Source organism: Trachypithecus francoisi, unplaced genomic scaffold (assembly GCF_009764315.1).
Source record: "Trachypithecus francoisi isolate TF-2019V2 unplaced genomic scaffold, Tfra_2.0 Lachesis_group21, whole genome shotgun sequence".
In the NCBI taxonomy this organism is placed as follows: domain Eukaryota; kingdom Metazoa; phylum Chordata; class Mammalia; order Primates; family Cercopithecidae; genus Trachypithecus; species Trachypithecus francoisi.
Window position 1 is genome coordinate 42850061 of NW_022681467.1, and position 26206 is coordinate 42876266.

The 26206-nt window shown below is 46.3% G+C and overlaps 1 protein-coding gene across 21 annotated transcripts in view; it reads right to left on the minus strand.

Annotated features, from left to right (window-relative positions):
* Nucleotides 1-26206, minus strand: part of ZMYND8 (zinc finger MYND-type containing 8) — a 153312-nt gene that overhangs the window by 12051 nt on the left and 115055 nt on the right. For 15 of the 21 annotated variants that reach the window (XM_033186656.1, XM_033186648.1, XM_033186650.1 and 12 more), the window contains 7 exons: nt 25038-25547; nt 17762-18142; nt 15291-15481; nt 8373-8453; nt 5897-5975; nt 3025-3264; nt 54-214 (listed from right to left, as the gene is read on the minus strand). In XM_033186656.1, the coding sequence (XP_033042547.1) occupies nt 54-214; nt 3025-3264; nt 5897-5975; nt 8373-8453; nt 15291-15481; nt 17762-18142; nt 25038-25547 (1643 nt within the window). The remainder of the gene's footprint in view (nt 1-53; nt 215-3024; nt 3265-5896; nt 5976-8372; nt 8454-15290; nt 15482-17761; nt 18143-25037; nt 25548-26206) is intronic. The other 6 variants (XM_033186660.1, XM_033186658.1, XM_033186659.1 and 3 more) reach the window with 2 other exon arrangements.

The window sequence follows — 26206 nt, forward strand, 5'->3', positions numbered from 1 at the left end:
CACTTGGCACAAAGGGTAGATGTCACTAGCCAAAGGCACAGGGGGATCCTCACCGAGCCACTGTCCTTGCTTTTCTCAGCTGACGTCTCCTTCTCTTTGGAGGCGCTGGCCGTTTCTGAAGGTGCTGACTGTGTGCTCGAGGAGCTCCCCTGGGACGACTTATTTAGTGTTTCTGTGTTCACCTCAGCATCCGCTTCCTGCTGAGGAGCAGTAGCTGGGGACAAAGGAGAAAGAGATGCCACATATACAAAGAGTATGATGATTTTGAAACATGCATGGAGCCCCACCCTGCACCCAGTGGCACCCAAGGCTCAGCCCTACCCAGGGCATAAAAGTGTAGGCTCAAGGGGGCCGGATTGCCAGAGATTTCCAGAAGCTGGAATTCCAAATTTTAACGTAAACATGTTGAGACGGAGTCTCACTCTGTCACCCAGGCTGGAGTGCAGAGGCATGATCTCGGCTCACAGCAACCTCTGTCTCCCGGGTTCAAGTGATTCTCCTGTCTCAGCCTCCCAAGTAGCTAGGACTCAGGTGCACACCACCACGTCCGGCTAATTTTTGTATTTTTAGTAGAGATGGGGTAACACCACGTTGGTCAAGTTGGTCTTGAACTCCTGACTTCAGGTGATCCACCTACCTCGGCCTCCCAAAGTGCTGGGATTACAGGTTTGAGCCACCGCACCTAGCCAACACGTTGATTTTTAATGGTTAGCAATTCAAGTTTTATTAAATCATTCTGGGATGAAAGTATACTCTTGGAACAAACAAAGCCCATCAACAAGAGCCAACCTGTAACTGCCAATTTAGAGTTACTCTCTTTAGTCATTTCTAGGTGGAGACCTGTATTTTTAGCCACAGGGGCTTGCTTCCTTCTAAGGTGGGACAGGAAAACCACATGAAAGGCGACACGCTGTCAGAGGCCCAGAGCATCTGGAGATGGCAGCAACTTGGACACATGGAAAAACAGGGCGTTGGGGAGGAATTTAGGAAGAACAGATGTAATTATATCACAAAAAAAGGAAAGCCGAAGGACATTTTGGCCATCTTGGCAAAACAGCAAAAGCCTTATCAGACACATTCCAGAACATAGGGAGAAAACAAAGAGACTTTACTCCAGTAACAGACCAAAAGTCTCTACAAAGAAGACATCTCCCAAAAGACTAAAGAACAGGGCAAGGTATGCTCCAATATTGCCTTTTACAAAATAATAAAAAATTGATTTGTCTAGAGCAAGAGCTGACAAGCTAGCGCTGCCTGTTTTATCGGCAGACAGCCACATCCATCCATTTACATATCATCTATGTCCATCCATTTACATATCATCTAAGACTGCTTCTGCACTGCAACAGCAGAGTTAAGTAGTAGCAACAGAAACCACATGGTGTACAAAGCCTAAAATATTCACTCTCGCCCTTCACAGAAAAGGTTTACTAACCCCTGGTCAAGCTCACACTTGAGTCATTTATGTACCATCTTTGCAAATTTTGCCAATCTGTAGACATACTACCTTACTGTATTATTTATGTGACACTTGAAATTCTTTAAAACGGAAGTGTTTAATTCCAACCATACAAAGCTCGTATCATTTGCCACAAATAAAAGGTAACTGTAAAAAATCACCTATAGGCTGGGAATGGTGGCTCACGCCTGTAATCCCAGTACTTTGGGAGGCCAAGGCAGGCAGATCACTTGAGGTCAGGAGTTTAAGACCAGCCCGGCCAACATGGCGAAACCCTGTCTCTACTAAAATACAAAAATTAGCTGGGCATGGTGACGTGTGCCTGTAACCAGCCACTCGGGAGGCGGAGGCAGGAGAATTACTTGAACCCAAGAGGCGGGGTTGCAGGGAGCCAAGATCACACCACTACATTCCAGCTTGGGGGACAAGAGCAAAACTCTGTCTCAAAATAATAATAATAATAATAATTTTTTTTTTTTTTTTTTTGAGACGGAGTCTCGCTCTGTCGCCCAGGCTGGAGTGCAGTGGCCGGATCTCAGCTCACTGCAAGCTCCGCCTCCCGGGTTTACGCCATTCTCCTGCCTCAGCCTCCCGAGTAGCTGGGACTACAGGCGCCCGCCACCGCGCCCGGCTAGTTTTTTGTATTTTTTAGTAGAGACGGGGTTTCACTGTGTTAGCCAGGATGGTCTCGATCTCCTGACCTCGTGATCCGCCCATCTCGGCCTCCCAAAGTGCTGGGATTACAGGCTTGAATAATAATAATTTATAAAATATTATTGATGCCGGGCGCAGTGGCTCACGCCTGTAATCCCAACACTTTGGGATGCCGAGGTGGGCAGATCACCTGAGGTCAGGAGTTCAAGACCAGCCTGACCAACATGGAGAAACCCCATCTCTACTAAAAATACAAAAAATTAGCTGGGCGTGGTGGCGTATTCCTATAATCCCAGCTACTCGGGAGGCTGAGGCAGGAAAATCACTTGAACCCAGGAGGCAGAGGTTGCGGTGAGCCAAGATCACGCCACTGCACTCCAGCCTGGGCAACAAGAGTGAAACTCTGTCTCCAAAAAAAAAAAAAAAAAAAAAAAGATAAATTCTAACTAGATAGTGCTTCCTGATGGAAGCTGTAGGCCTGGGGACTGCTTGTTCTATGTTGGAAAGGGTAACTACAAATATTACAGCAGTGTCAAAGACAGGTTAGTTCCAAACCAACACTTTTTACTTAACGAAGAAATTGGGAATCTATATTATCTAAAGCCACAAGTCCATTACTGCCAAAAAAAACCCACAGTGTCTCAACTTCAGTACTACTGACATTTTAGGCCTGAGAAGAGATCAAGGGTTCTGCAAAAATCAAAGGTTCAAAATGTCCCTGGCTCAAGTCTTAGCTATGCGCCTGCATGCTGCTCACCTATGTGTAAGAGACACAATTGTTTTTGAGTGAAAGTGACCAGAAACCAGGCAACCTCCCTTGTCAATTAGCCCTGAGACCCCTGAGGTCCACAGGGGAGACCAATGCCCAGCCACTGCAGCCCAGGATGGGAGGCAGTCCCACAGTGCATTACCTGACTGGGTGCAGGACTTCATGTGCTCAGGCCAGTGGGCTTGCTGGCAGGGGTAGTCACAGTAGCTGGTGTTCCAACAGCAGTAAAAGATGGCCTCCTTCTTGCAGTTGGCACACCACTGCTTCTTCTTGGTCTCATCCACCGCCTGCTGCTTCTCCAGCTCCAGCTGCTTCTTTACCTCGGCGATGAGCCGGTCCCGCTCCTGCTCCAGGCTCTGCCGCATCTCCGCCATGGTCAGCTCTGGTGGAGGAGGGGAAGGAATACTGCTCATCACCTGACCCCAGCCTGGGCTGTAGGGTGAATCCTGCCCCCAGATTCAGGCAGACGTGGGTGCAAGACCAGGCTGGGAGAAGCCCTGGCTGTGTGCCCATGGGCAATAACCTAGCCCGAGTCTTCATCTGTAAATAGGGCATTCATCATAGCGACCAGATGGTGCTGCCTGTTGAGAGTGGACATGAGGCGCCCAGCGTGGAGACAACTGCAGCCCCAGAGGATTTTCAATACCAGACTACATTCTGGGAATTCCTCAAAGTAACCCTTGAAACAACTGCCACCAAAACTCACTTTCCATCCTAATATTCATTAACATAAACCGTTTCCCCCCCTCAATCTATACCTATATAGCACCCACTACATGGAGGCACTGTTCTAAGAACTTCATAAATATTAACTCAAGTAACCCTCATCCTAATAATCCTACGGGGTAAGTACTACTATTCTGCCTCTTTCACAGATGAGGAAACTGAGGCACACAGCTAGCTGGGCCTAGAACTCAGGCATGCTTTCTTGTAGGCATCTCTTGTGGCACTGGATCCAGATGGGACAGTGGTTGAAGATTATACTAACAGGACAACTATGAACCTACTCAGTCTACCAAGATTTCTCTAATTTTATTTCAGTAAGTCCACAGGTAATTCATTTAGGAGTGACCTGCAGGCTGTAATAAAAGAAAAATAGGCCGGGTGCGGTGGCTCATGCCTATAATCCCAGCACTTTGGGAGGGCGAGGTGGATGGATCATCTGAGGTCAAGAGTTCGAGACCAGCCTGGCCAACATGGTGAAACCCTGTCTCTGCTAAAAATACAAAAATTAGCTGGGCGCAGCGGTGAGTGCCTATAATCCCAGCTACTTGGGAGAACGAGGCAGGAGAACTGCTTGAACCCAGGAGGTGGAGGTTGCAGTGAGCTGAGATCATGCCATTGCACTCCAGCCTAGGCAACAAGAGTGAAACTCCATTGGCAAGAGAGGGGAAGGGACAGGAGGGGAGGGGAGACGAGAGGAGGGAAATGGTCCCTCAATTCCTTCAAATACTCTTCCTGAACTTTATAAAAGAAAACCCCTCATAAAGAAGTTAACTACTTGTGGCCAGACAGAACCTTCGAGTTAATCAAACTACCTTTAACTATGGGCCTGCAAAAAATAGCTAAGTTCTGGCCAGCCCACAGGTAATTTTTTCAAATGTATAGTCAACACATAAAAAGAAAAGGACTTTATGAAAGTAAGATTCCCTGATTTTATTAGAAAAACAAGAAGTGGTGGCAGGGGCAGTGGATCACATCCGTAATCCCAGCACTTTGGGAGGCCGAGGTGGGTAGATCGCTTGAGGCCAGGAGTTTGAGACCAGCCTGGCCAACATGCTGAAACCCCGTCTCTACTAAAAGTACAAAACTTAGCCAGGCATGGTGGCGCACACTTGTAATTCCAGGTACTTGGGAGGCTGAGGCAGGAGAATCACTTGAACCTGGGAGGCAGAGGCTGCAGTGAGCCTAGATTACATCACTGTACTCCAGCATGGGAAACAAGAGTAAGACTCTGTCTTTTTTGAAAAAAAAAAAAAAAAAAAAAAAAGGCAAACGAGAAGAAGCAACAACACCCAAATAAGCGTCCAGAAAGAATGAACCAAGGGCTCCTCTCCAGGGGGCTCTGAAAGGATTCATGTCTGTGACTTCGATGCAGACCACAGGTGAGCAGGTAGGCACATCTGGGCATGGGTCCTCAACCTAAGAGTTCTGCTGCTGCCAGCAGCCCATCTGATACTACGTGAGGATCTGAAGCAATCACTCCTACCTTTGGGGAAAAGCTTATCTATACAGAATGATGGGCTAAAACATCTGTCAATCTAATCCAGGGACCAATAAAGTATCTTTCCCCACAGTGAGCAGTGCACGGGAAGCATCCAGATATTGTTAAAGGACCCGGCACTCAATGATGAACAGGTTGAAGAGTGCCCAGACTTGAACTGTGGCCATGTCACCTTGAATAACTTCCTCAACCTGGCGGTTTCTTCCCTTGAAAACTGGGGATATATCCACAGCATGCAGAGTGTGAAAAAAAGAAAAGGAAAACCAGGGATATAACAGATCCCTTATCACAACAGTTTGTGTGATGAAATTAGTTAAGTTCACTGCACCCTCAACTTTTCTCAGGCTCAAGTGATCCTCCTTCCTCAGCCTCCCAAGCAGCTGGGACCACTGGAGCGTACCACCAGGCCCAGCTAATGGCTTAAAATTTTGTGTAGAGATGGGGTTTCGCCAGATTACCCAGGCTGGCCTTGAACTTCTGGGCTCAGGTGATCCTCCCATTTGGGCCTCCCAAAGGGCTGGAATTACGGTGTGAGCTGCTGTGCCTGACCAATCCTCATTATTCTATTGTTGAGGCTGGTGTTCTGAACAGAGGAAAGGGGGGCTCCCACCAACATCCGCTCTTATACCTGGTTTCTCCAGGCCAGACTCTCAGGATTCTGTGGTCTCCCTACAAGTCATACAATCCTAGCCTAATTTTAACTGCACTCACATCTGGGCTTGACTCCAGAGGCGCAAAGAAGTTCACACACAAAACCCTCCTCCGTCCAAACCAACGTGTCAGGCCGTACCCAGGTTGTGTTTCATTTCGGAGAGCTCTTGCTGGTGCAGCCACTGCAGCTTCTCTATCTCGATCCTCAGTCTGCGAATCTGGAAGAGGGAGAGCGAGCATCTTCAAAAGCTGTCTCATGCAGTTCACCCGCAGGTTTCAGAAGCTCAACCATGGCTGGCTGTGAGGGGTACCGGAATCATGCTAACCTTCCCACAACTGTAGTTCAGAGAGGTGAGTACTAGTGAGTGAACCCAAATTCACCAGAAACACTGGTTCAGAAAACCAAGTATAAACAGTCCATCGATTCCAAGAAATACTGGCATGAGGGAAAGTCACTTAAAGTGACAAGGACCAGACTTTCATATAAATAATATATTAAGGGTTTGATTAGGATTTTGGTCTATAAATAGGAAACAAATACAAAGATAGCTGGATTTTCGCTCTTACATAACAACATTTAGGTGGTGCGATCCACACTTATTCACCTGAAATTCCAAAGCCTGACATCTCTGAAAACCAAAGGGTATTTCTGGGCAGGGGAGCTGTGACTTTGGGGCCAAACTCATTTTGAAGGGAAAATAAACTCGACCTGATCTGAGAGGAAACTAATTAAACAGTGTTTTGGCCAGGTGCGGTGGCTCGCACCTGTAATGCTTGCACTTTGGGAGGCCAAGGTAGGCAGATCACTTGAGGTCAGGAGTTCGAGACCAGCCTGACCAACATGGTGAAACCCCATCTCTACTAAAAATACAAAAATTAGCCGGGCATGGCGGCGCACGCCTGTAATCCCAGCTCTTGGGAGGCTGAGGCACGAGAATCATTTGAACCTGGGAGGTGGAGGTTGCAGTGAGCCAAGATCATGCCACTATGCTGCAACCTGGGTGACTCTGTCTCCAAAAAAAAAAAAAAAAAAAAAAAAAAAATTAATTTAAAAAATAATAATAAACAGTGTTTAATTATCACAGTAGTTCTCAACCGGGGCAATTTCGAGTACTCTCCCTGTCATGAGAATGTCTGGAGTCATTTGTGGTTATCACAATTGAGCAGTGTTGCTGGCATGTGTGTGTAGAGGCCAGGGATGCTGCTCAACATCCTACAATGCACAGGGCAGCCCCACAACAGAAAAGTACCTGGTGCAAACATCAGTATAGCTAAGGCCGAGAAAACCTGATTTATTCATGTAGCGTGAACAATCACATTTCATTGCAGAAATGGTGTCTCTAATTGTGGGGGGTTGCATATTACCTCTCTAAAATCCAAAAAACTTCTGGCATACATCCAGATCCAAGGTTTCAGGTGAGATATTATGAACCGTATTTTCAACCACATGCCAATTCTTACAATGTATACAAACAAGAATGAAGTTGTTTCTAAAGCAACTTCTTATTTGATGTCCGAAGCATAATCATAAAGGTCATATTTGCAAAACTATTCAAGGGGATTCACTGATTTTTCTTGGGGCCTCTCTTAAATCTTTGTATTCACAATGTTTTCTGTTTAAGGAACCACAAGGTTGCCTTCCTGAAGATTTTCTCCTCTTCATCTGAGCACCAGCCTAATGCCGCCAAGTCCTAAAAGGTCAATAGCTCTGCAAAGGATTCCCACAGTTCTCCAACATCACCTTAGATGACCTCTATAAGTCCTGCCACTTGTCATTTCACCAGATAACCTGTTTGTATCTGGCCCACACTGTACCATCCACAGACAACCGGGAAGTGGCCCACTCTCCGAGCCCTGATAGGGAATTAGCCTAAGGGGGAAGTTCAGAGGTATATTTTTATAAGTGGACGCTTTATAAGTGGATAGCTTTTTTTTTTTTTCCTCCTTAAGAGACAGGGTCTCATTCTGTCTCCCAGGCTGGAGTATAGTGGCACAATCACAACTTACTGTAGCCTCAAACTCCTGGGCTCAGGCAATCCTCCTGCCTCAGCTTCCTACAGAACACACCACCATCTCCTGCTTGTTTTTTTAAAATTTTTGTAGAAATGGGTTTCACTATGTTGTGCAGGCTGGTCTCAAACTCCTAGCCTCAAGCAATCCTCAGGATTCCCAAAGTGCTGGGATTACAGCCACCACACCCAGCCAATGAAATGTCTTAACCACTTTCTTCTCTATGCAATTACATAATTATGGAGACTCCAGTATACAAAGTATTGAACAACAAGAAGCACTTGTATTAAAAAGTCCAAACTTACAGAGAAGATTCAGGAGCCAGTTTTACATGAAGCAAAAAGAACTGGTATCCAGTTTCACCAATAGGTTAACTGAAGCTCTGGTTTTGGCTGTTTTATTAGAAATGATCACACAAGGCAGGGCATGTCTCCACAGCCCCAGCTGACTGGCTAAAGGAAAAAATACCCTCATCAAGTAGAGCCAGCTTAGTGACCAAGTCAGGATCCAAGAGGGGTTTCCAGAGAAGCTTCTTCATGGTATCACCTTTAAAGCAGCCCATAAAATACTCTTAGCAAATAAGGAATTCATGTGTCACCTCTGACCTCAGCTATTGTGCTTCCAGTAGTGTTTTTAGAAAGATCGTTGTATATTTCTGTCATTGTTCCTTTTATTGCGTCCATCATCTGAAAGATAAAAACAGAAACAATTCAGCTGATCACTTCTTGGAGGCTTTTCCTGGTGACAAATACCTAAAATCTATCTGTATAAAGCAGAGGTTCTCAACTCAGGGCAATTTTGTCCCACATGAGACACTGGGCATTTCTGGTTGTCATGACAGGTGCAGGAGCGAGGAGAAGGAGCTGCTACTGGCATCTGGAGGGTGGAGGCAGGGACGCTGCTAAACTTCCTACCTAAACCATGCTAAATGCACACAAGGACCCTGCACAAAAAACAACAACATTTCAGCCCAAAATGTCACCAGCATTGAGGTTAAGAAACTCCAATATTAACGGGGTAAAAATTTCCAACAAATTTCATGTATTGCATTGTGGTGCCACTTCATAACCATAAAGCTAGTTTCCATACCCACATAAAGCTAGTTTCTATACCACAGTTTGGCTGAAACTGGAGAAGCCAAATTTGGCCCCCAGATGTGTGGTGTTTTTTTTTTTTTCGTTTGTTTTTGTTTTTTTGTTTTTAAGATGGAGTCTCACTCTGTCACCCAGGCTGGAGTGCAGTGGCGCGATCCTGGCTCACTGCTACCTCCGCCTCCAGGTTCAAGCGATTCTCCTGCCTCAGCCTCCCAAGTAGCTGGGATTACAAGCGCACACCACTATGCCCAGCAAATTTTTTTTCTACTTTATTAGTAGAGACGGGGTTTCACCATTTGGTCAGGCTGGTCTTGAACTCCTGACCTCAAGTAATCCACCCACCTTGGCCTCCCAAAGTGCTGAAGCCACCGTGCCCGACCCCCAGATGTCTTTTAGTTGGCCAGTAAGGTATGGTCGAGAGAGGAATTACTGTTTTGGTTTTCATTATTTCCCCTTAAAAAACCAGCAATGTTTTATTGAGGTATATGCATATACTACACCATTCATTCATTTAAAGTATACAATTCAATGGCTTTTAGTACCCCAGCGTTGTGTATCTATCACTACAATCATTTCACAACATTTTCATTATCCCATAAAGAAAATCCCACTCCAGGCCAGGCGCAGTGGCTCAAGCCTGTAATCCCAGCACTTTGGGAGGCTGAGACGGGCAGATCACCAGGTCAGGAGATCGAGACCATCCTGGCTAACACGGTGAAACCCCGTCTCTACGAAAAAATACAAAAAACTAGCCGGGCGAGGTGGCAGGCGCCTGCAGTCCCAGCTACTCGGGAGGCTGAGGCAGGAGAATGGCGTAAACCCAGGAGGTGGAGTTTGCAGTGAGCTGAGATCAGGCCACTGCACTCCAGCCTGGGCAACAGAGCGAGACTCCGTCTCAAAAAAAAAAAAAGAAAGAAAGAAAGAAAATCCCACTCCGCCTGGCCTTAGTCTTCACTTCCCGGTATCCCATCCCCTCTCCCCCAGCCACTGACAACCACTGATCTGCCTTCTGTCTCTCCACATTTGCTCAGTCTGGACATTTCATATAAATGGACTCACACAACTCAAGGTCCTCTGTGATTCACGCATCCGTGCTGCAGCAGGAGTGGAACTTCATTCCTTTCTATAGTCCATTTTATAGATATGGCTGGTTTGTCAATTTTAATGCCTTCAGTCAGGACATTGTCTTTGCAGTTCATTTCCCATATTCTTTTTCTTTAACTATCTGACCCTTGAAGGCATCAGCCAGTTGGTGACATCAGCTAAGGTCCATGCAGCAGGCACCCAAGGATTTTCTGATTATGTTCGTAGGATGAATTTCTCTTCTACCTCCCACCTGCCAGCTGACCCTTCCCCCATCACAGCAGAAAGGGTGGGGGACAGGAGATCAGGCTCTGTCTCAGGCCCGGCTTGACTGGTACGAAGTCTCTCCAGCGCTTTCTAGATGCCCCAATTCAGGGAGAAGGCGGGACAAAGAGCAGCCTCCTATCTGATGCCTCACTATCCATAACCTCTAAGCCTCAGTTTCCCCACAAAAAAAAAAAAAAGAACTGCATGCCCCCCTGGTAGGGTGTGCAGGAGGATTAAATGAAAAAAAACACGCAAGGACTGTGTCTCGTTACCTGCCACGGAGTAGGTGTTCATAAAGAAATACCCATTCATCTTATTTTTAAAGAAAAAGAAATTCATACAAGTATGCAATTGCATAATTGCTGCCAAGCCCCAAAATAGTAGGCCCAAATTCGCCCCAAAATGGAGTAAAATGAATAAAATCTCTGTTAAGATTTCCACTCTCTGCTTGCTGTGGAGTCCACACCAGGCCACTGCCAGTAAAAACACTCAGCTTTGCCGCCTCCTGCACTTGTCTCCTTGCTCTGTTGCACCCACCGTGTCCGTTTTAAAAATTACAACTAAATGGCTTTACAAGAAAACTTTAGAAAGTGGGCGAAATTCAATACATTGCTAATGCAATGGTCACATTCCATTTCAAAGATATCATGCATTCGTGGACTGCCTTTTACTCTAAACTTCCAAATATAGCAAAGACTTCAACATCAGTAAAGAATATCACTCTGCCAAAACACACAGAACTGCATCCTCCACTCCAGGTCACCTCAGAGACAGGAAAAGTTCATCAGCTCCCAAAAAATGTCACTGTGTTCATTTTTTTTAACTTCAAAGAAAACACCTATCAAAAAAATCATTCCTGGACAGGCACAGTGGCTCACGCCTATAATCCCAGCACTTTTGGGAGGCCAAGGCAGGCGAATCACCTGAAGTCAGGAGTTCAAGACCAGCCTGGCCAACATGGTGAAACCCCGTCTCTACTAAAAATACAAAATTAGCCGGATAAGACCCCATCTCTAAAAAAAAAAAAATTTTTTTAAACAACTTTTTAAAGAACAAACGGGATGCAGAAGGTAACAGAATTAAAATGGTTGCAGTAGCTAAGAAAACAGCCTTCCTGCAAACCACTAATCAGATCCACTCAGCAGGCCTCAGCTTTCCCATTCATGAGCCAACAGCTGGGACCAAATCAAGGGAAGGTGATGTAAGGAGAACTGAAGGTAGAACAAGAGATCATTCAGGCAAAACCACACACCTACTTAAATCACTAACAAAAAAATTACCCCCTTTCAATTCTCTAATAATCCTACAGAATCCTACAGATCACTTTAGCAATAAGTCTCAGTTTGGTACTGTGGGTTTTTTTTTGTTTTTTTTTGAGACGGAGTTTCACTCTGTCCCCCAGGCTGGAGTGAAGTGGCACAATCTAGGCTCACTGCAACCTCCACTCCCTGGGTTCAAGCAATTCTCCTGCTTCAGCCTCCTGAGTAGCTGGGTTTATAGGTGCCTGCCACCACGCCAGGCCAATTTTTGTATTTTTAGTAGAGACGGGGTTTCGTCATGTTGGCCAGGCTAGTCTTGAACTCCTGACCTTAGGTGATCCACCCAGCTGGACCTTCCAAAGTACTAGGATTCCAGGCGTGAGCCATTGCACCAGGCCTTTTTTTTTTTTTTTTTTTTTTTTTGAGACAGAGTCCCGCTCTGTCCACCCAGGCTGGAGTGCAATGGTGCAATCGGAGCTCACTGCAGCTTCAAACTTCTGGGCTCAAGTAATCCTCCCATCTCAGCCTCCTGAATAACTGAGACTACTGGCATGTGCCACCATGCCCAGCTAATTTTTTTTTACTTGTAAAGACATGACATGATCTCCGTGTCTTGCTCAGGTTGGTCTTAAACTCCTGGCCTCAAATGATCCTCCCACTTTGAGCCTTCCAAAGTGCTGTGGTTACAGCCACTGGCTCAAACAGCCACACTGAATCCTAAGAGCAGATGCTTATAGAAGTCGTGTGGCAACAGTTTGTGGCACGAACATTTGTGATCAGCAGGCTTGTTTGAAACGCACAACGCAGCTCAAAGCCAGGTTAAGTGCACGCTCTCTAGGGCGTGGCTGCTATCATTCAAAGTCCAGCTTGGCCGTTCACTAGCCTGTGACCCTAGACACACTGTGTAACATCACTGGGCTTCAGTTTTCTCATCTATAAAATTGGGCTATTGATAACAGCACCTACACTTCATCAATTTGTCAAGAAGACTGAGTAAGTAACATAAAAAAGTGCTTAGGACCGCATCTAGCCCAGAGTAAATACCATGCAGATATATTGCTACCTTACGTGGTAGGAAGGCTGCCGATGATCCCAACCTAGTACTATTTTGTGCCCATCTGTAATCCCCTCCCTCTGACCTAGCAACTTGCTTCTAACCAACGGAATACAGCAAAGGTAATGGGGTATCACTTCTGTGACTGGCCTAAGTAAGCCTGTGACTTCTGTCTTGCCAGCAAGCTCTCTCCATTGCTGGCTTTTGAGACAGAGTTTTGCTTTGTCGCCCAGGCAGGAGTGCAGTGGCACGATCTCGGTTCACTGTAACCTCCACCTCCCAGGTTCAAGCAAGTCTTGTGTACCAGCCTCCTGAGTAGCTGGGACTATAGGCGCACATCATCATGCCAGGCTGATTTTTTGTATTTTAGTAGAGATGAGGTTTCACCACGTTATCCACGCTGGTCTTGTACTCCTGAGCTCATGCGATCCACCCACCTTGGCCTCCCAAAATGCTGGGATTATAGGTGCGAGCCACCATGCCCAGTCTCCATTGTTGGTTTTGATGAACCAAGTTGCCATGCTGGGGAGGCCCACATGGCAGGGAACTGAGGGTGGCCCAGACCACCAGCCCTCAAGGAAGTGAATCTTGCTGGTCACCACCTAAATGACCAGGAGAGTGGAGCCCAGTTGAGCCTTTGTGTGAGTCCCAAACCCTTGCAGACACCATGACTGCAACTGTAAGAGATCCTGAAGTGGAGAGCCCTGTGGAGCTGGGCCCAGATTCCTGACCCACAAACACTGTAGGATAATAAAGGTGTGTGCTGTTTAAAGTTGCTAAGTTTTGTGGCAATTTGTTCTGTAGCAATAGATAACAATTACACCTACACAGAAGAAATAAAAAGAAACATAACCAATGAAAACTCATTTGGGTAAAAAAAAAAAATTCATATATATTTCTCTCACCATTGAGAATTTAAAAAGATTCCTCTTCCCTTAACTCAATATAATAAAGCTAATTCTTTATCAGTAAGACTATAAGAATTTTAGACGGCCGGGCACGGTGGCTCAAGCCTGTAATCCCAGCACTTTGGGAGGCCGAGAGGGGTGGATCACGAGGTCAGGAGATCGAGACCATCCTGGTCTACACGGTGAAACCCCGTCTCTACTAAAAAATACAAAAAACTAGCCGGGCGAGGTGGCGGGCGCCTGTAGTCCCAGCTACTCGGGAGGCTGAGGCAGGAGAATGGCGTAAACCCAGGAGGCGGAGCTTGCAGTGAGCCGAGATCGCGCCACTGCACTCCAGCCTGGGCGACAGAGCTAGACTCCGTCTCAAAAAAAAAAAAAAGAATTTTAGAAACAGCCTGGGTGTGGTGGCTCAAACCTGTAATCCCAACGCTTTGGGAGGCCTAAGTAGGAAGATCAGGAGTTTGAGACCAGCCTGGGCAACAAAATGAGACCCTGTCTGCATTTTTAAAAGAGAAAGAATTCTAGAAACAACCATCCTCAATTATTTTCATCCATTCTCTCTGAAAACCCAAACTGTTTACTCATCAGTATTAGTAATCTACTCATCAATAAAGAGTAAATTATTACCTACTTAGTAATTTACTAAATAATCTCAGTAGATTATAAATCAATAGCTATTGTTAAGTTATTGATAATTACTGAGGCCAATAAAAAGAAAGCCCAACTATGTGTCAAGCACTTACTGCATGCCACGCACTGTTCTAGGCCTTGGCAGTGAGCAGAACAGACCAAAATCCTGCCTTTGCGGAGCTGACATTCTGATGGTTATTATTACTAATGTGGTCTAATGACAAGGTACATAGTAGTACATCAGTACAGGGCACTCTCACATGACGCTGAGAACCGCAGATGGTTAACTACCTGAATTCAACAATGACCATAAAAGCACTTGGCAGGCCGGGCGTGGTGGCTCACATCTGTAATCCCAGCACTTTGAGAGGCCAAGGTGGGTGGATCACCCGAGGTCAGGAGTTTGAGACCAGCCTGGCCAATATGGCGAAACCCCATCTCTACTTTAAAAATACAAAGATTAGCCAGGCATGGTGGCGCGTGCCTGTAGTCCCAGCTACTTGGGAGGCTGAGGCAGGAGAATTGCTTGAACCCAGGAGGCGGAGGGTGCAGTGAGACGAGATCGTGCCACTGCACTCCCGCCTGGGCAACAGAGTGAGACTCCATCTCAAAAACAAACAAACAAACAAACAAACAAACAAAAGAAGCACTTGGCAAATTAAGAGAAAAAAAGAAGGGGCCTGTGCTGAGACAGTGATCATGAGTTTGCCCACAACAGGCAATTCTGGCCACCAGGCCACTTAATAGGGTCCCCTCGGTCCCCCTCCTCATCCATCTTGATTCCTGGAAAAATTAAAGTGCGGGCATTTCACCTTGCCAGTCTCATGTTTAAGACTCTGTCACGTCTGCTCCACATGCAAAGCTCTAAATGCAAATCAAACCCCTGGTCAGTTGTTCAATGAAGGATCAGTCATGTGTTCCAGTGCCTTAATGAGTGACTTGAATTCTCGAAGGTAATTCTGATTATATGTCATTTGTACTTTATAAACTGACTTTAGAATCTAAGCCCACTTGGATTAAGATTCAGTCCATTCTAATGTTTCTCTGTTAGACCCAAATGAAAGAAAGTGGTCTTGGAGATTCTGTTTTTAAAAAAAAAGGGTCTTCCTTCCTAACCACTCCCTAAAGCCTATGCGGTTAAGACGCTCATGCTTCCCCTCGCAAGGCCAAGGTTCTGGCAACCTGCCAGTTGCCTGCCGTCTCTGCGGCAGCTCTCCCATCCACTCACTTTGCTAGTGTACTTGGCAATATCAGCGGCGACATCTGCTGAGGCGGTGGCGATGGGCAGGTCAGCGTTCACTGAGGACACAAGGGTGCTCGTGGACCCCGAGCTGGTGACCAGGGGCGATGACTGTGTGCTGGTCACCAGGGTGATGGTGGATGTGGACGGGCTCTGTGTGATCTCCTTCTGCTGGACAGCTAGGAAGGCAAAGCATCCTGATTATCCCACGTGGGAAGGACCCGTCGTAGCATAGAGCTGTGGTGTAGAAGCAAAGCTCCTAATATACGTCCTGAGAACTTTTCTACTTTTAAATAACAAAGATGCTCCCCTTGACCAAACTCTATCCAGGTTTCTCGACTAGGCCCTAACCTTGGCCTGGAAAGACTTGAGTAAACATTGACAGTTTCTAAGAGCTCAAGAGTGCATGCTAGGATGACCCCAACCCCCACTTAAAGCACCTGCCTGGGAAAACTCAATGCTGGCAAAATAACTGACAGTTTTCTTCCAGCCAACACCTGAAGACAGGACTTCAGCATCCCAGTCTCTATGGGAGAGTAGGGGCCCAACTTCATGAAGTACCCGTTAGCAAATCGAGATGGGTTTCACAAAGACCAACCCCTCATCTTGCTTCTGTGATGTTTAACTTCAATGACTTGCTCCCATCCCTACTCCCTCATTCTCCCTTTAAAATGCCCAATCACCTCTGTACAAATCAAAGTTAATTTCAGTTTATGTTAGACTCTTGCCCCATTACAGTAGTGTATTACCGATTTAAATCTGTCTTTACCCCTTTAACTAGGCTCTACCTTGGCGTAAGACTATCTGAAGCAATGAGCCTCTTTTTGGCAGCACTCTTTTTTGTTTTTTTTGTTTGTTTCTTTGGTGTTTTTTTTTTTTTTTCTGAGACAGTCTCACTGTTGCCCAGACTGGAATGCAATGGCGCAATCTTAGCTTACTGCGACCTCCACCTCCAAGGTTCAAGGGATTCTCACGCCTCAGCCTCCTGAGTAGCTGGAGTTACAGGCATGTGCCCGGCTAGTTTTATGGGTTTTTTTCCATTTTAGTAGAGATGGAGTTTCACCATGTTGGCCAGGCTGGTCTTGAACTCCTGGCCTCAAATGATCTGCCTGTCTTGGCCTCCCAAAGTGCTGGGATTACAGGCATGAGCCACTGCGCCCGACCCTGTTCTTGGTAGCAATTAAACTCCCCTGGGGAAGCCTCCTGCTTACGAGATACGAAGACAGAAGACAGGAAGCAGGAATTCCAATCTCAAATATCCTAGACTTGGCTTTGCCCCACCAACTTTTTAAACAGCAAGATTACTCCAACTGTACTCCCAATTTTGCCTGGCCAATTTTTCAGGACCCACTCCCTTGCCACCTTTGAAGCGTTTCACTGAGGGCCAATTCAAGACCTGGCCACCTTTCAACCTCACGTCCTGCTGCTCACGAACCCCACTCACAGGGGTGCACTCACTATGAGTTTCCGTTGAAGAACCCAGCCTTTGAGGATCTAGATGCAGGTTTCCTGATAGAAAGAGATCTACATCAATGCTCACAAAAGCCAGGCAAACTGGTATCAACCAGTCAGATCAGCACTGTGTTTGGCCTAATTTCAGCTCCAGATGGAGCCTCCTGTAGGGCTGGTGGGAGTTCTGATTCTGCAACTTCAGCAAGTGGTTCTCGAGGCTGGCTCATCTTTTGTGTGTGACGAATTTCCAGTTACTAAGGTAACCTTCGCTATCAACTTCTCGCACTGTACTTTTTCCAAAATAAGTCCAAGAGGTTCCCTCATGTGCACAAGTAAATTTATACAAAGATATTCATTGCAGCACTGCTCACAGTAGAAAAATACTGAAAGCAACCTAAATGCCCATCAGGAGGGGAATGCTTTAAATAAACTATGGAGTACTATGCAGCAGTCCGAAAGAACAAGGCGGGGCTGTATGTGCTGACATGGATGGACCTCCAAAACATGCTAATGGGTGGAAAAAAAAAAAAGTATGGTACCATTTTTATGTTTTAAAAAAGAAAAAAGGGGGAAAAAGGACTAATTTTATGGCATCATATACATGACGCACACATATATACATACAGACATGTATATATACATATACATGCATACATGCATAGAAAAGCTTTTACAACGGTTGATACTGGTCACTGCGGAAGGGAGAGAATGAAATGGAAGGTAAACAGGACAATAAACTTTTATGTAAAACTTTCTGCCCCCCTTTTAAGGAGAATATATGCATGTATAATTTATAAAATGAACAAAAAAACCTTTTGAAAGTAAAAAAGTAGCAAAACAATTTTTAAAAATAATGCCAAATGAAATGTGCAAGGCCTTCAAGATACAATGGCCGGGAAACAAACGAGAACTAAAAAAAAATAAAAATAAAAGAGCAATGACTTTCTCCTGTCGATGTGGCAAAATGGGAGTGGGCGCCACGGAGAACAGAAGGGGAGGCTCGGTACCTTTCACAGCCTGTCTGGTCTGATATCTTGTCCCCTGGGAAGACTGAGGCTGCTGCTGCTGGTTTTGCTGCTGCTGCTGCTGCTGCTGACGCTGCATCTTCTGCATGTGCCACTTTTGGGAGGACGTTTGAAACTTACTTGATGAGTTCCACACGACCCGCTGCACGGCCGGGGCAGTCTCCTTCGGTAAAAGCGGCCTCTGCTTTTTCACCGGGCTTCCTGTGGCGGCGGGGGCCGGGGCCGTGACGGTGACCGTGGAGGACGTGCTGGTGGTAGCTGTGGCGCCAGCCGCGGGAGTTTGGGCGGAAGAGCGGGTGAGCACCGGCGTTTCCGGGGGAGACTGGCTGCCCGCCGTCGTGGATGGTGGAGCTTTACCTACAACTAGCCAATGCATGAAGAAAAAACAAACAAAAACCGGGATTTCACTCAGGTTCGCCTGCAGCGTCTTGACGTCAGCAAGTTCTGGGTAAAACCTACGAAAGCCAGGAAAGCCGAACCAATTCGACGTGCCAAGCACACCGCGCTGGAGGAGTACATTCTCACCTAACGCTGAGGCCACTTCTGCAGCGTCTTCCATCTCCACGAGCACCGGCCTCCTTTACTGAGCGCCGGCTCACATCTGAGATACAAGTCAAGACCTCTGGGGACAATGAGGCAAACAAGACCCGGCTCCTATGCTCAAGCTCCCCTACACCTAGTGGACAACGCAGTGGGCGAACAGATTCAATCAATGTTCACGCCCTTTTCGCAAAGTTAAAATCTAGTTGGCACCTTGAGAGAGGCCCAGCGGAAGTGAATCCAGAGATGAAGAGAAACTCTTTGGCTAGAGAAGGTAGAAAGCAATACGCCAAAGAACCAGATGACCTCCCAATGGTCAAAGAAGTAAGTAACACTCAATCACCCAGAAAGAAAAGTATTCTTTTTATCTCTTCTGATTCCCTCCAGGGCAAAGTCTGAAGGCGGTACTGATAGCCATGACAATACCAGGAACACAAATTCTGCCCCAAGGCCAGAACCTTCCCCCAACGTAATGGTACTGATCTAGGATTGAATAGCATTGCTTTGGTTTTGATTGGATTTATTCCTGTCACCAGCTTTTATGTATACTGTGCACTACTGTTCTTATTGGGTGGTGTTCAAGTCTAAAATGAGTTTATACTTACAGATGGTTTTTTCAGGGGGAATTTTTTTAATAAAAAAATTAATTGAGGCCAAGCATGGCGGCTCACGCCTGTAATCCCAGCACTTTGGGAGGCTGAGGCGGGCGGATCACTTGAGGTGATTTTGAGACCAGCCTGACCAACATGGCAAAATCCCGTCTCTACTAAAAATACAAAAAACCGGACGTGGTGGTGCACTTGGGAAACTGAGGCAGGAGAACTGCTTGAACCCGGGAGGCGGAAGTTGCAGTGAGCCGAGATCGCGCCACTGCACTCCAGCCTGTGAGGCAGAGTGAATGAAACTCCTTCTCAAAAAATATTACTAATAGGCCAGGCACAGTGGCTCATGCCTGTAATCCCAACACTTTGGGAGGCTGAGGTGGGTGGATCACGAGGTCAGGAGTTCGAGACCAGCCTGGCCAACATAGTGAAACCCAGTCTCTACTGAAAATACAAAAATTAGCCGGGTATGGTGGCACATGCCTGTAATCCCAGCTACTCGGGAGGCTGAGGCAGAAGAATTGCTTGAACCTGGGACGCAGAGGCTGCAGGGAGCCGAGACCATGCCATTGCACTCCAGCCTGGGTGACAGGGTGAGACTCTGTCTCAAAATAATAATAAATGAAAAATAAATAAAAAGAGTTTATTTTATTTTATTTATTGAGATGGAATCTCACTCTGTTGCCCAGGCTGAAGTGCAGTGGCACCATCTTGGCTCACTGCAAACTCCGCCCTCTGAGTTTAAGGGATTCTCCTGCCTCAGCCTCCTGAGTACCTGGGATTACAGGCGCCTGCCGCCACACCCAGCTAATTTTTTTTATTTTTAGTAGAGATGGGGTTTCACCATCTTGGCCAGGCTGGTCTTGAACTCCTGACCTCATGACCACCCACCTCGGCCTCCCAAAGTGCTGGAATTACAGGCGTGAGCCACCATGCCTCGCCTATTTTATTTTTTAAAGAGAGAGAGTTTTGCTATATCACCCAGGCTGGGCTCAAGTGAGCCACTTCAGCCTCCCGAGTAGCTGGGACTATATGGGACGTGCTACCGTGTCCCGTTTTAAATGTGCTTAATTATATATTTAAACAATGAGATTCTTGGCCTGCTATAGTGGCTTAGACCTGTAATCCCAGCACTTTGGGAGGCCGAAGCAGGCAGATCACGAGGTCAGGAGTTTGAGACCAGCCTGGCCAACATGGTGAAACCCCATCTCTATTAAAGATACAAAAAATTAGCTGGGCGTGTTGGTGTGTGCCTATAATCCCAGCTACTCAGGAGGCTGAGCAGGAGAATCGCTTGAACCCGCGAGGCAGAGGTTGCAGTGAGCCGAAACCTCCCCATTGCACTCCAGCCTGGGTGACAGGGCGAGACTCCATCTCCCAAAAAAAAGAAAACAAAAAACAGATTCTTTAAATAAAAATATTAAGTCAAAAATGTATACAAGCAGGACTTGAGAACGGGAAAGACAATGAATGTGAATGACTCAAGTTTGAAAAATATTGCCATATGGAGTATGTCATCTTGGAAGAGCTGGGCTGGTAAGGAATAAAGGGTAGGATTTCAACAGGCAGAAAGTGAGAATCTAGAGGGAACAGCATCAGCCAAGATCTGTGTAGGAACAGAAAGCATTTGGGTAAGTGAGGACAGGCAGGGAGGAAGGGCTGGAAGGCAGGTTAGAGCCAGAAGCACTGAGCAGCAGGTAAAGGGGATGATCACATGGGTGCTCATTTGTAAAGGTGGCTCAGTTACGGATGCACAGGCCTCAGCCCCCAGTTAGGTGAGCCTGTGCCCCAGAGAGGATATCTGGGGAGCACACATCACACCCAGGTACAAGCCAGCACCCCTGATCTTGGACTATGCTCCCTGACATCAAACTCCTTTAAATAAGGATTATGTCTGTCTTTTTTTATTTATTTTACTTTTTTTTTTGAGACGGAGTCTCGCTCTGTTGCCCAGGCTGGAGTGCAGTGGTGCGATCTCGGCTCACTGCAAGCTCCGCCTCCCGGGTTCACACCATTCTCCTGCCTCAGCCTCCGGAGTAGCTGGGACTACAGGTGCCCGCCACCACGCCCAGCTAATTTTTTGTATTCTCAGTAGAGGCGGGGTTTCACTGTGTTAGCCAGGATGGTCTCGATCTCCTGACATCGTGATCCGCCTGCCTCAGCCTCCCAAAGTGCTGGGATTACAGGCGTGAGTCACCGTGCCTGGCCTATGTCTGTCTTTTTAAGATCAGTATTACCCAGAAAAAAACACGAGCTTGATTACTCCAAGGATTTTCATTCAGTAAGCTGTGGGTTTTAAGAAGCCAAGGAGGAGAAGAGACAAGCTGACTATTCTGACTTCAGGGGGAGTTCTCGATGGTTATCACTTGTTGCTGGCCCTCCTACTTCCCCAGAGAGGAGAATCCAGCCAAGCTGGTCGGCAAGAGCCCAGGGTGGGTCCGGAAGGAAGGCTTCCTGCAGTGAAGAACTCCAGTGCTTTCGGGGCCACCTCCCAGATATGGGGCACTGTCCCGCCTCTTCCAGGTGCAGATGAGGTGTTGAACTGGGCCCTTCTAAGAGGAGGGCATGGGGGCAGTGCCTTAGCAGAGCTTCTAACCTGCATAAGTGCCTTCAATGCCTTTCTTTCCTGCCACATCACCAAAAAATATACTGTTATTGCTGATTAGCTAGCCTGTGTCCCCACCGGAAGGGCAACCTCAAAATGGTCGTTTTCTCTCTCCTGATTTGTTCTCCTGAAACAGCCAGCAGGGCAGAGGGGTTACTGCTCTGCAGTGATCACAGCTGGCTCTCTGCCAAATAAAGAACTGGAGTATATAAACTGATAAGATTCCAGGCTTAAAATTGTATGGAGTTATTTAGATACCAAAATATCTAAATTTCTAGGAATCCTGATGGTTTATGGAGACAAAACGAGGCTATAAGAAATTTCATTTGTCCCAGAAATTTGGAGTACATAATCAATCACCTGTAGCGAAAAACAAGGGCGAATTTTTTTAAACGGTCAGCACCTGAGAAGCTGCCCTATCAAATTAACCTACTTATTCCTGAATCTGTCACTGGTCACTGTTTTTCATTTATAGAGCAAGGACTTTTTAAGAGAAAAATTAGCATCCCCTTTGTAGAAGGCTGGAAATTAATGTGCCAGTGAAAGCACAGCAAAGAGTCTTTCAGTGCACTCTCTTTGCTTCTGTTCTGAAGTTACTAGCTATAAAAGCTGTTTTGCCATCTGAAGATTCATATTCTACCCATAAGCTGCATCCCTAGTGGAAGGTGAGCTGGAGGTCACAACAGCGCAATCCAAAATGCCCTTCACTTACTAAACTCTTAAGTGAAAACACATCATTGAAAAGATGCTCTCTAGCAGAGCCCGACATGAACATTTTTCAAGACCCAAACCACCATCAGCTCTGAATTTAAGATCAGTTGGTTTTGCCCCAAGCCTTAGGAAGCTGCTCTAACTGAACTGTGTTTTAGAATCATCTTCAGCTTAATTGTCCACTATCTACTAACGCTTCCTGGAGAAATTCTCTTCCTCACATCAGTGTGAGGAAGAGCTCTACTTCTTTTAATCAACTAGAATGGTTTTTGATGTTTCGGAAAGTATGAGATCTTCTAAGGTACTGTGTTTCCCATTCTGCTTTCAGAGCCAACTTCCCTAACTCTGAAGGTTGAAATAGTACAGATTTCTGTATAAAACCTTTCCCCAGACCACATGCTATTCTACTTTCACTTTCCTTTTACATGGATGTCTTTATTTTCATCTTGTTTCATATGGTTATGTATCCTTGTCAATCTGTTGCAAATTCTTTCTGGAAGAGGTAGGACGCATAAAACCAATCAATCAAAAGATCAGTTCCAGAAAGAAAGATCAGTATAAATATGTCATTCATAGGAGCACTGCCATCTGCACCCAAATATTCCTACAATCCTCATGAAATAAATACTACTCCTACTCCTATTGTTCTCTGCAACAACAGAGACAGTCTCTCAAACCCCGATCCACAACATACTCATATTTTTCAGAGGTCATCTATAAATCTAACAGATGGGTCAGGATGGTTTGATGGCCTATCCTCCCTCCCTTATATAACTGCATCTCTCTCTTCCTCCACTGCATCTCTCACAGACATTCTCTTTAGCTGAAATGCAGGAATCCTCTCTCACTCTGACAGTTGAGGTTCCAGAATTGACCATGGATGGTCAGTTCCAGGTTGACCATAACCACAGCCGAAAGATTCTCAAGGCCCATCCCTGACTTGCTTTAAGCCACCAGACTATGGAAATCCCAAAGGACATGGAGTCACATCTTATTCAAGGGTTTGATTGACAAGTTAGCTCCTGATAGAAGTTAGACACAGTCAAGATTTAAACCTGGCTATCCTTTAAGTCACTCGCCACACACATAGGGTTTTATGGCTACAACCTGTAATCTGTCCTTGGGCAATGTTTCTTCTAGGCCCTCAGTTAATTCTTCAGTGTCTTTACTGAGCATGTTGGATCTTCTAACCTACTTGCCAAGCCAACTGAAAAATGTGCTGAATACTTTGTCAGTGGGAAGGACATCCTTCCGACCATTCACACACCCCTTTGGAGGGCTTGTTAACATGCCCAGGCTGCACTACGCTGTGGGGTAGTCACTGCTGGTTCAGAATATAACAGCAGCCTCTGAGACTCAGGGGATATTTGACAATATTTGGTTGCCACATTTGTGACTGCCACAACTGGGCAGGTAAGGCTGCCATCTGGCTGGTAGAGGCCAGGGATACTGGAAAACATCCTCCAATACACAGGACTAAGAATTATCCAGGGCAAACTGTCAGAGTGCAAGGTTGTGAAACTCTGGACTCGGTTAAGTTAAATGCAGTAAGATTAAAAGATTAACAGCCAATACGGCCAGAAGCAGTAGCTCACGCCTGTGATCCCAGCACTTTGGGAGGCCGAGCTGGGTGGCTCACCAGAGGTCAGGAGTTCGAGAACAGCCTGGCCAACATAGTGAAACCCTGTTTCTACTAAACATACAAAAATTAGCCAGGCGTGGTGGCGGGAGGCTACTCCCAGCTACGTGGGAGGCTGAGGCAGGAGAATCACTTGAACCCGGGAGACAGAGGTTGCAGTGAGCCGAGATTGGGCCACTGCACTCCAGCCTAGGTGACAAGTGCCAAACTCTGTCTGTCCCCCCCAAAAAAGCCAATCACGTATCTACCATACTTCATTTTCTAGTGCCCTAAGAAGCACTCAGTATTCTGGCACCTGACCCACCCAGTGTCCTACTATTGTAAGAAAATACACTTGGAGATGCCTAGGTGGCATGAGGGGAGGACAAGAGATGCTACAATCATCCAAACCTTTGAAATGAACAATTCTTTTTTTTTGGAGAGGGAGTCTTGCTCTGTCACCCAGACTGGAGTGCAGTGGTGCAATCTCGGCTCACTGCAACCTCCGCCTCCTGGGTTCAAGCGATTCTCCTGCCTCGTCCTCATTAGTAGCTGGGATTACAGGCACCTGCCACCACGCCCGGCTAATTTTTGTATTTTAGTAGAGACGGGGTTTCACTATGTAGGTCAAGCTGGTTTTGAACTCCTGACCTCAAATGATCCACCCGCCTCGGCCTCCCAAAGTACTGGGATTACGGGCGTGAGCCACCATGCCCAGTTTGAAATGAACACTTCTAACCATTTGAGACTTGTCAAAAGAGAACGAAATGTGTGTGGAATGGAGCAATGAAGGACCATTTGACAAGATCCAAATGTTACCAAACGCTTTGGGGAAATAAATGAGCATACTGGAGAAGAAGCTGCTCAGACTAAAAATGACTTGGTCACTAAAAGTAACCACCAATTTCTAAGAGACTTCTCTTTCTGTACTCAAAATCAATCATATTGGATACCGAGCAGGTTAAAGGTAGGCAGGCCCGTGTTTGAGTCCAGGTCCTGTTCTGTGACTAGCTAGGTAACCTTAAACCAAACACAGCTTCACTGTGCCTGTCTCTCAGTGTGTTAGCGGGTCACATAACTTTTGGTTTGTTTGTTTAAGGGTCATATAACTTTTGATAGTAAGTGTACGAGGTAGGATTCTAAACCAAATTAAGAAAACTGGAAATGGATACAATCACTTACCATCCTGTTTGGGAGACGGTTCTTTGGGTTCCTTCTTATTTTTTCGACCCTCCCGCCCAGAATGGTCTTCTCCTAAATCTATGACAAGTTCGCTCTCTGAATCGGAGTCCAGGCCCAAATGGACTGTTGGGGAATCCGTCTCATCTTTTCCCTTCAGTTTATCCTTTGTGGGGTGAGGTGAAGGCTTTGCCTTTTCAGAAAAGTCCTTCTCAGGCTCAGGGCTGGCCTTGTCCTTGACTGCTCCAGGGTCTGTCTTCTCGCTGGCTGGTGATGTGCTTTTCAGCTCCTCTTTAATCTCCACTGGGTTTGTAGGCTTGGGCTTTTTTTTAACAGCAGATGGCTCTTTGTCCATCCGACAACCCTCTTTGTCCTCTGTGTCTTCTGGCTCGTTCTTGGACTTCTGCTCATCATCACTGATATACTCACTATCGCTACTATCTGACTTCTCAGAATCCTCCGAATCGCTGTGCTCTACGGCCGTATAAACATCTTCCGAGATTTCATTTATGCCTAAATTCAAAAAGAAAACCCAGCATGTGGCGTAGTCACAAAATAAAGAGCAGGACGAAAAATGCAAACACTTTCCACAGCAAATGCTGGAATAAGAAAAGCACATTTCAAATCACATCACATTGGCCTGAATGGGGCCAGTAATAAACCCAAGTGGCAACTGGCTGTGGCTGCACTTGCCTTTGGAGAGGATTTTGGTTGTTAACATTCAAAGGAGACACAGGACCTACCAACAGAAATTTTAAATTTATATGGCCCTAAATATGTGGTGCCAAATTTTTGCAACGTTGATAACTAATAGGGATTACTGAGAATGAGAGGGCTGGACGGGAACAGCAGGGATAAGCTGTTCAAACTGATCCAGTTTACAGATTAGAAAACAGAGGCCCAGGGATACCACCCGCCTTAGGACACAAGACAGAGGCCAGGCCAGAACCCTGCGTTCCTGGCTCCCCACCAACACTCTTCCCTTGGGTTTCCAACGCGTTAAAGTTCTTGATCCTTTGTGTCTAGGCCAAAGAAAATAAGCCAAAGCCTTAAAGCAGAGTTTGCAAACAGCCCACAAGCCACGTCTAGCTTGCAGACATGTTTCATGGGAGAGGCACTGGTTTGCTCCACAGGGTATCTTGTCTGCTTTTAATTTATAAATGCGTTGTCCA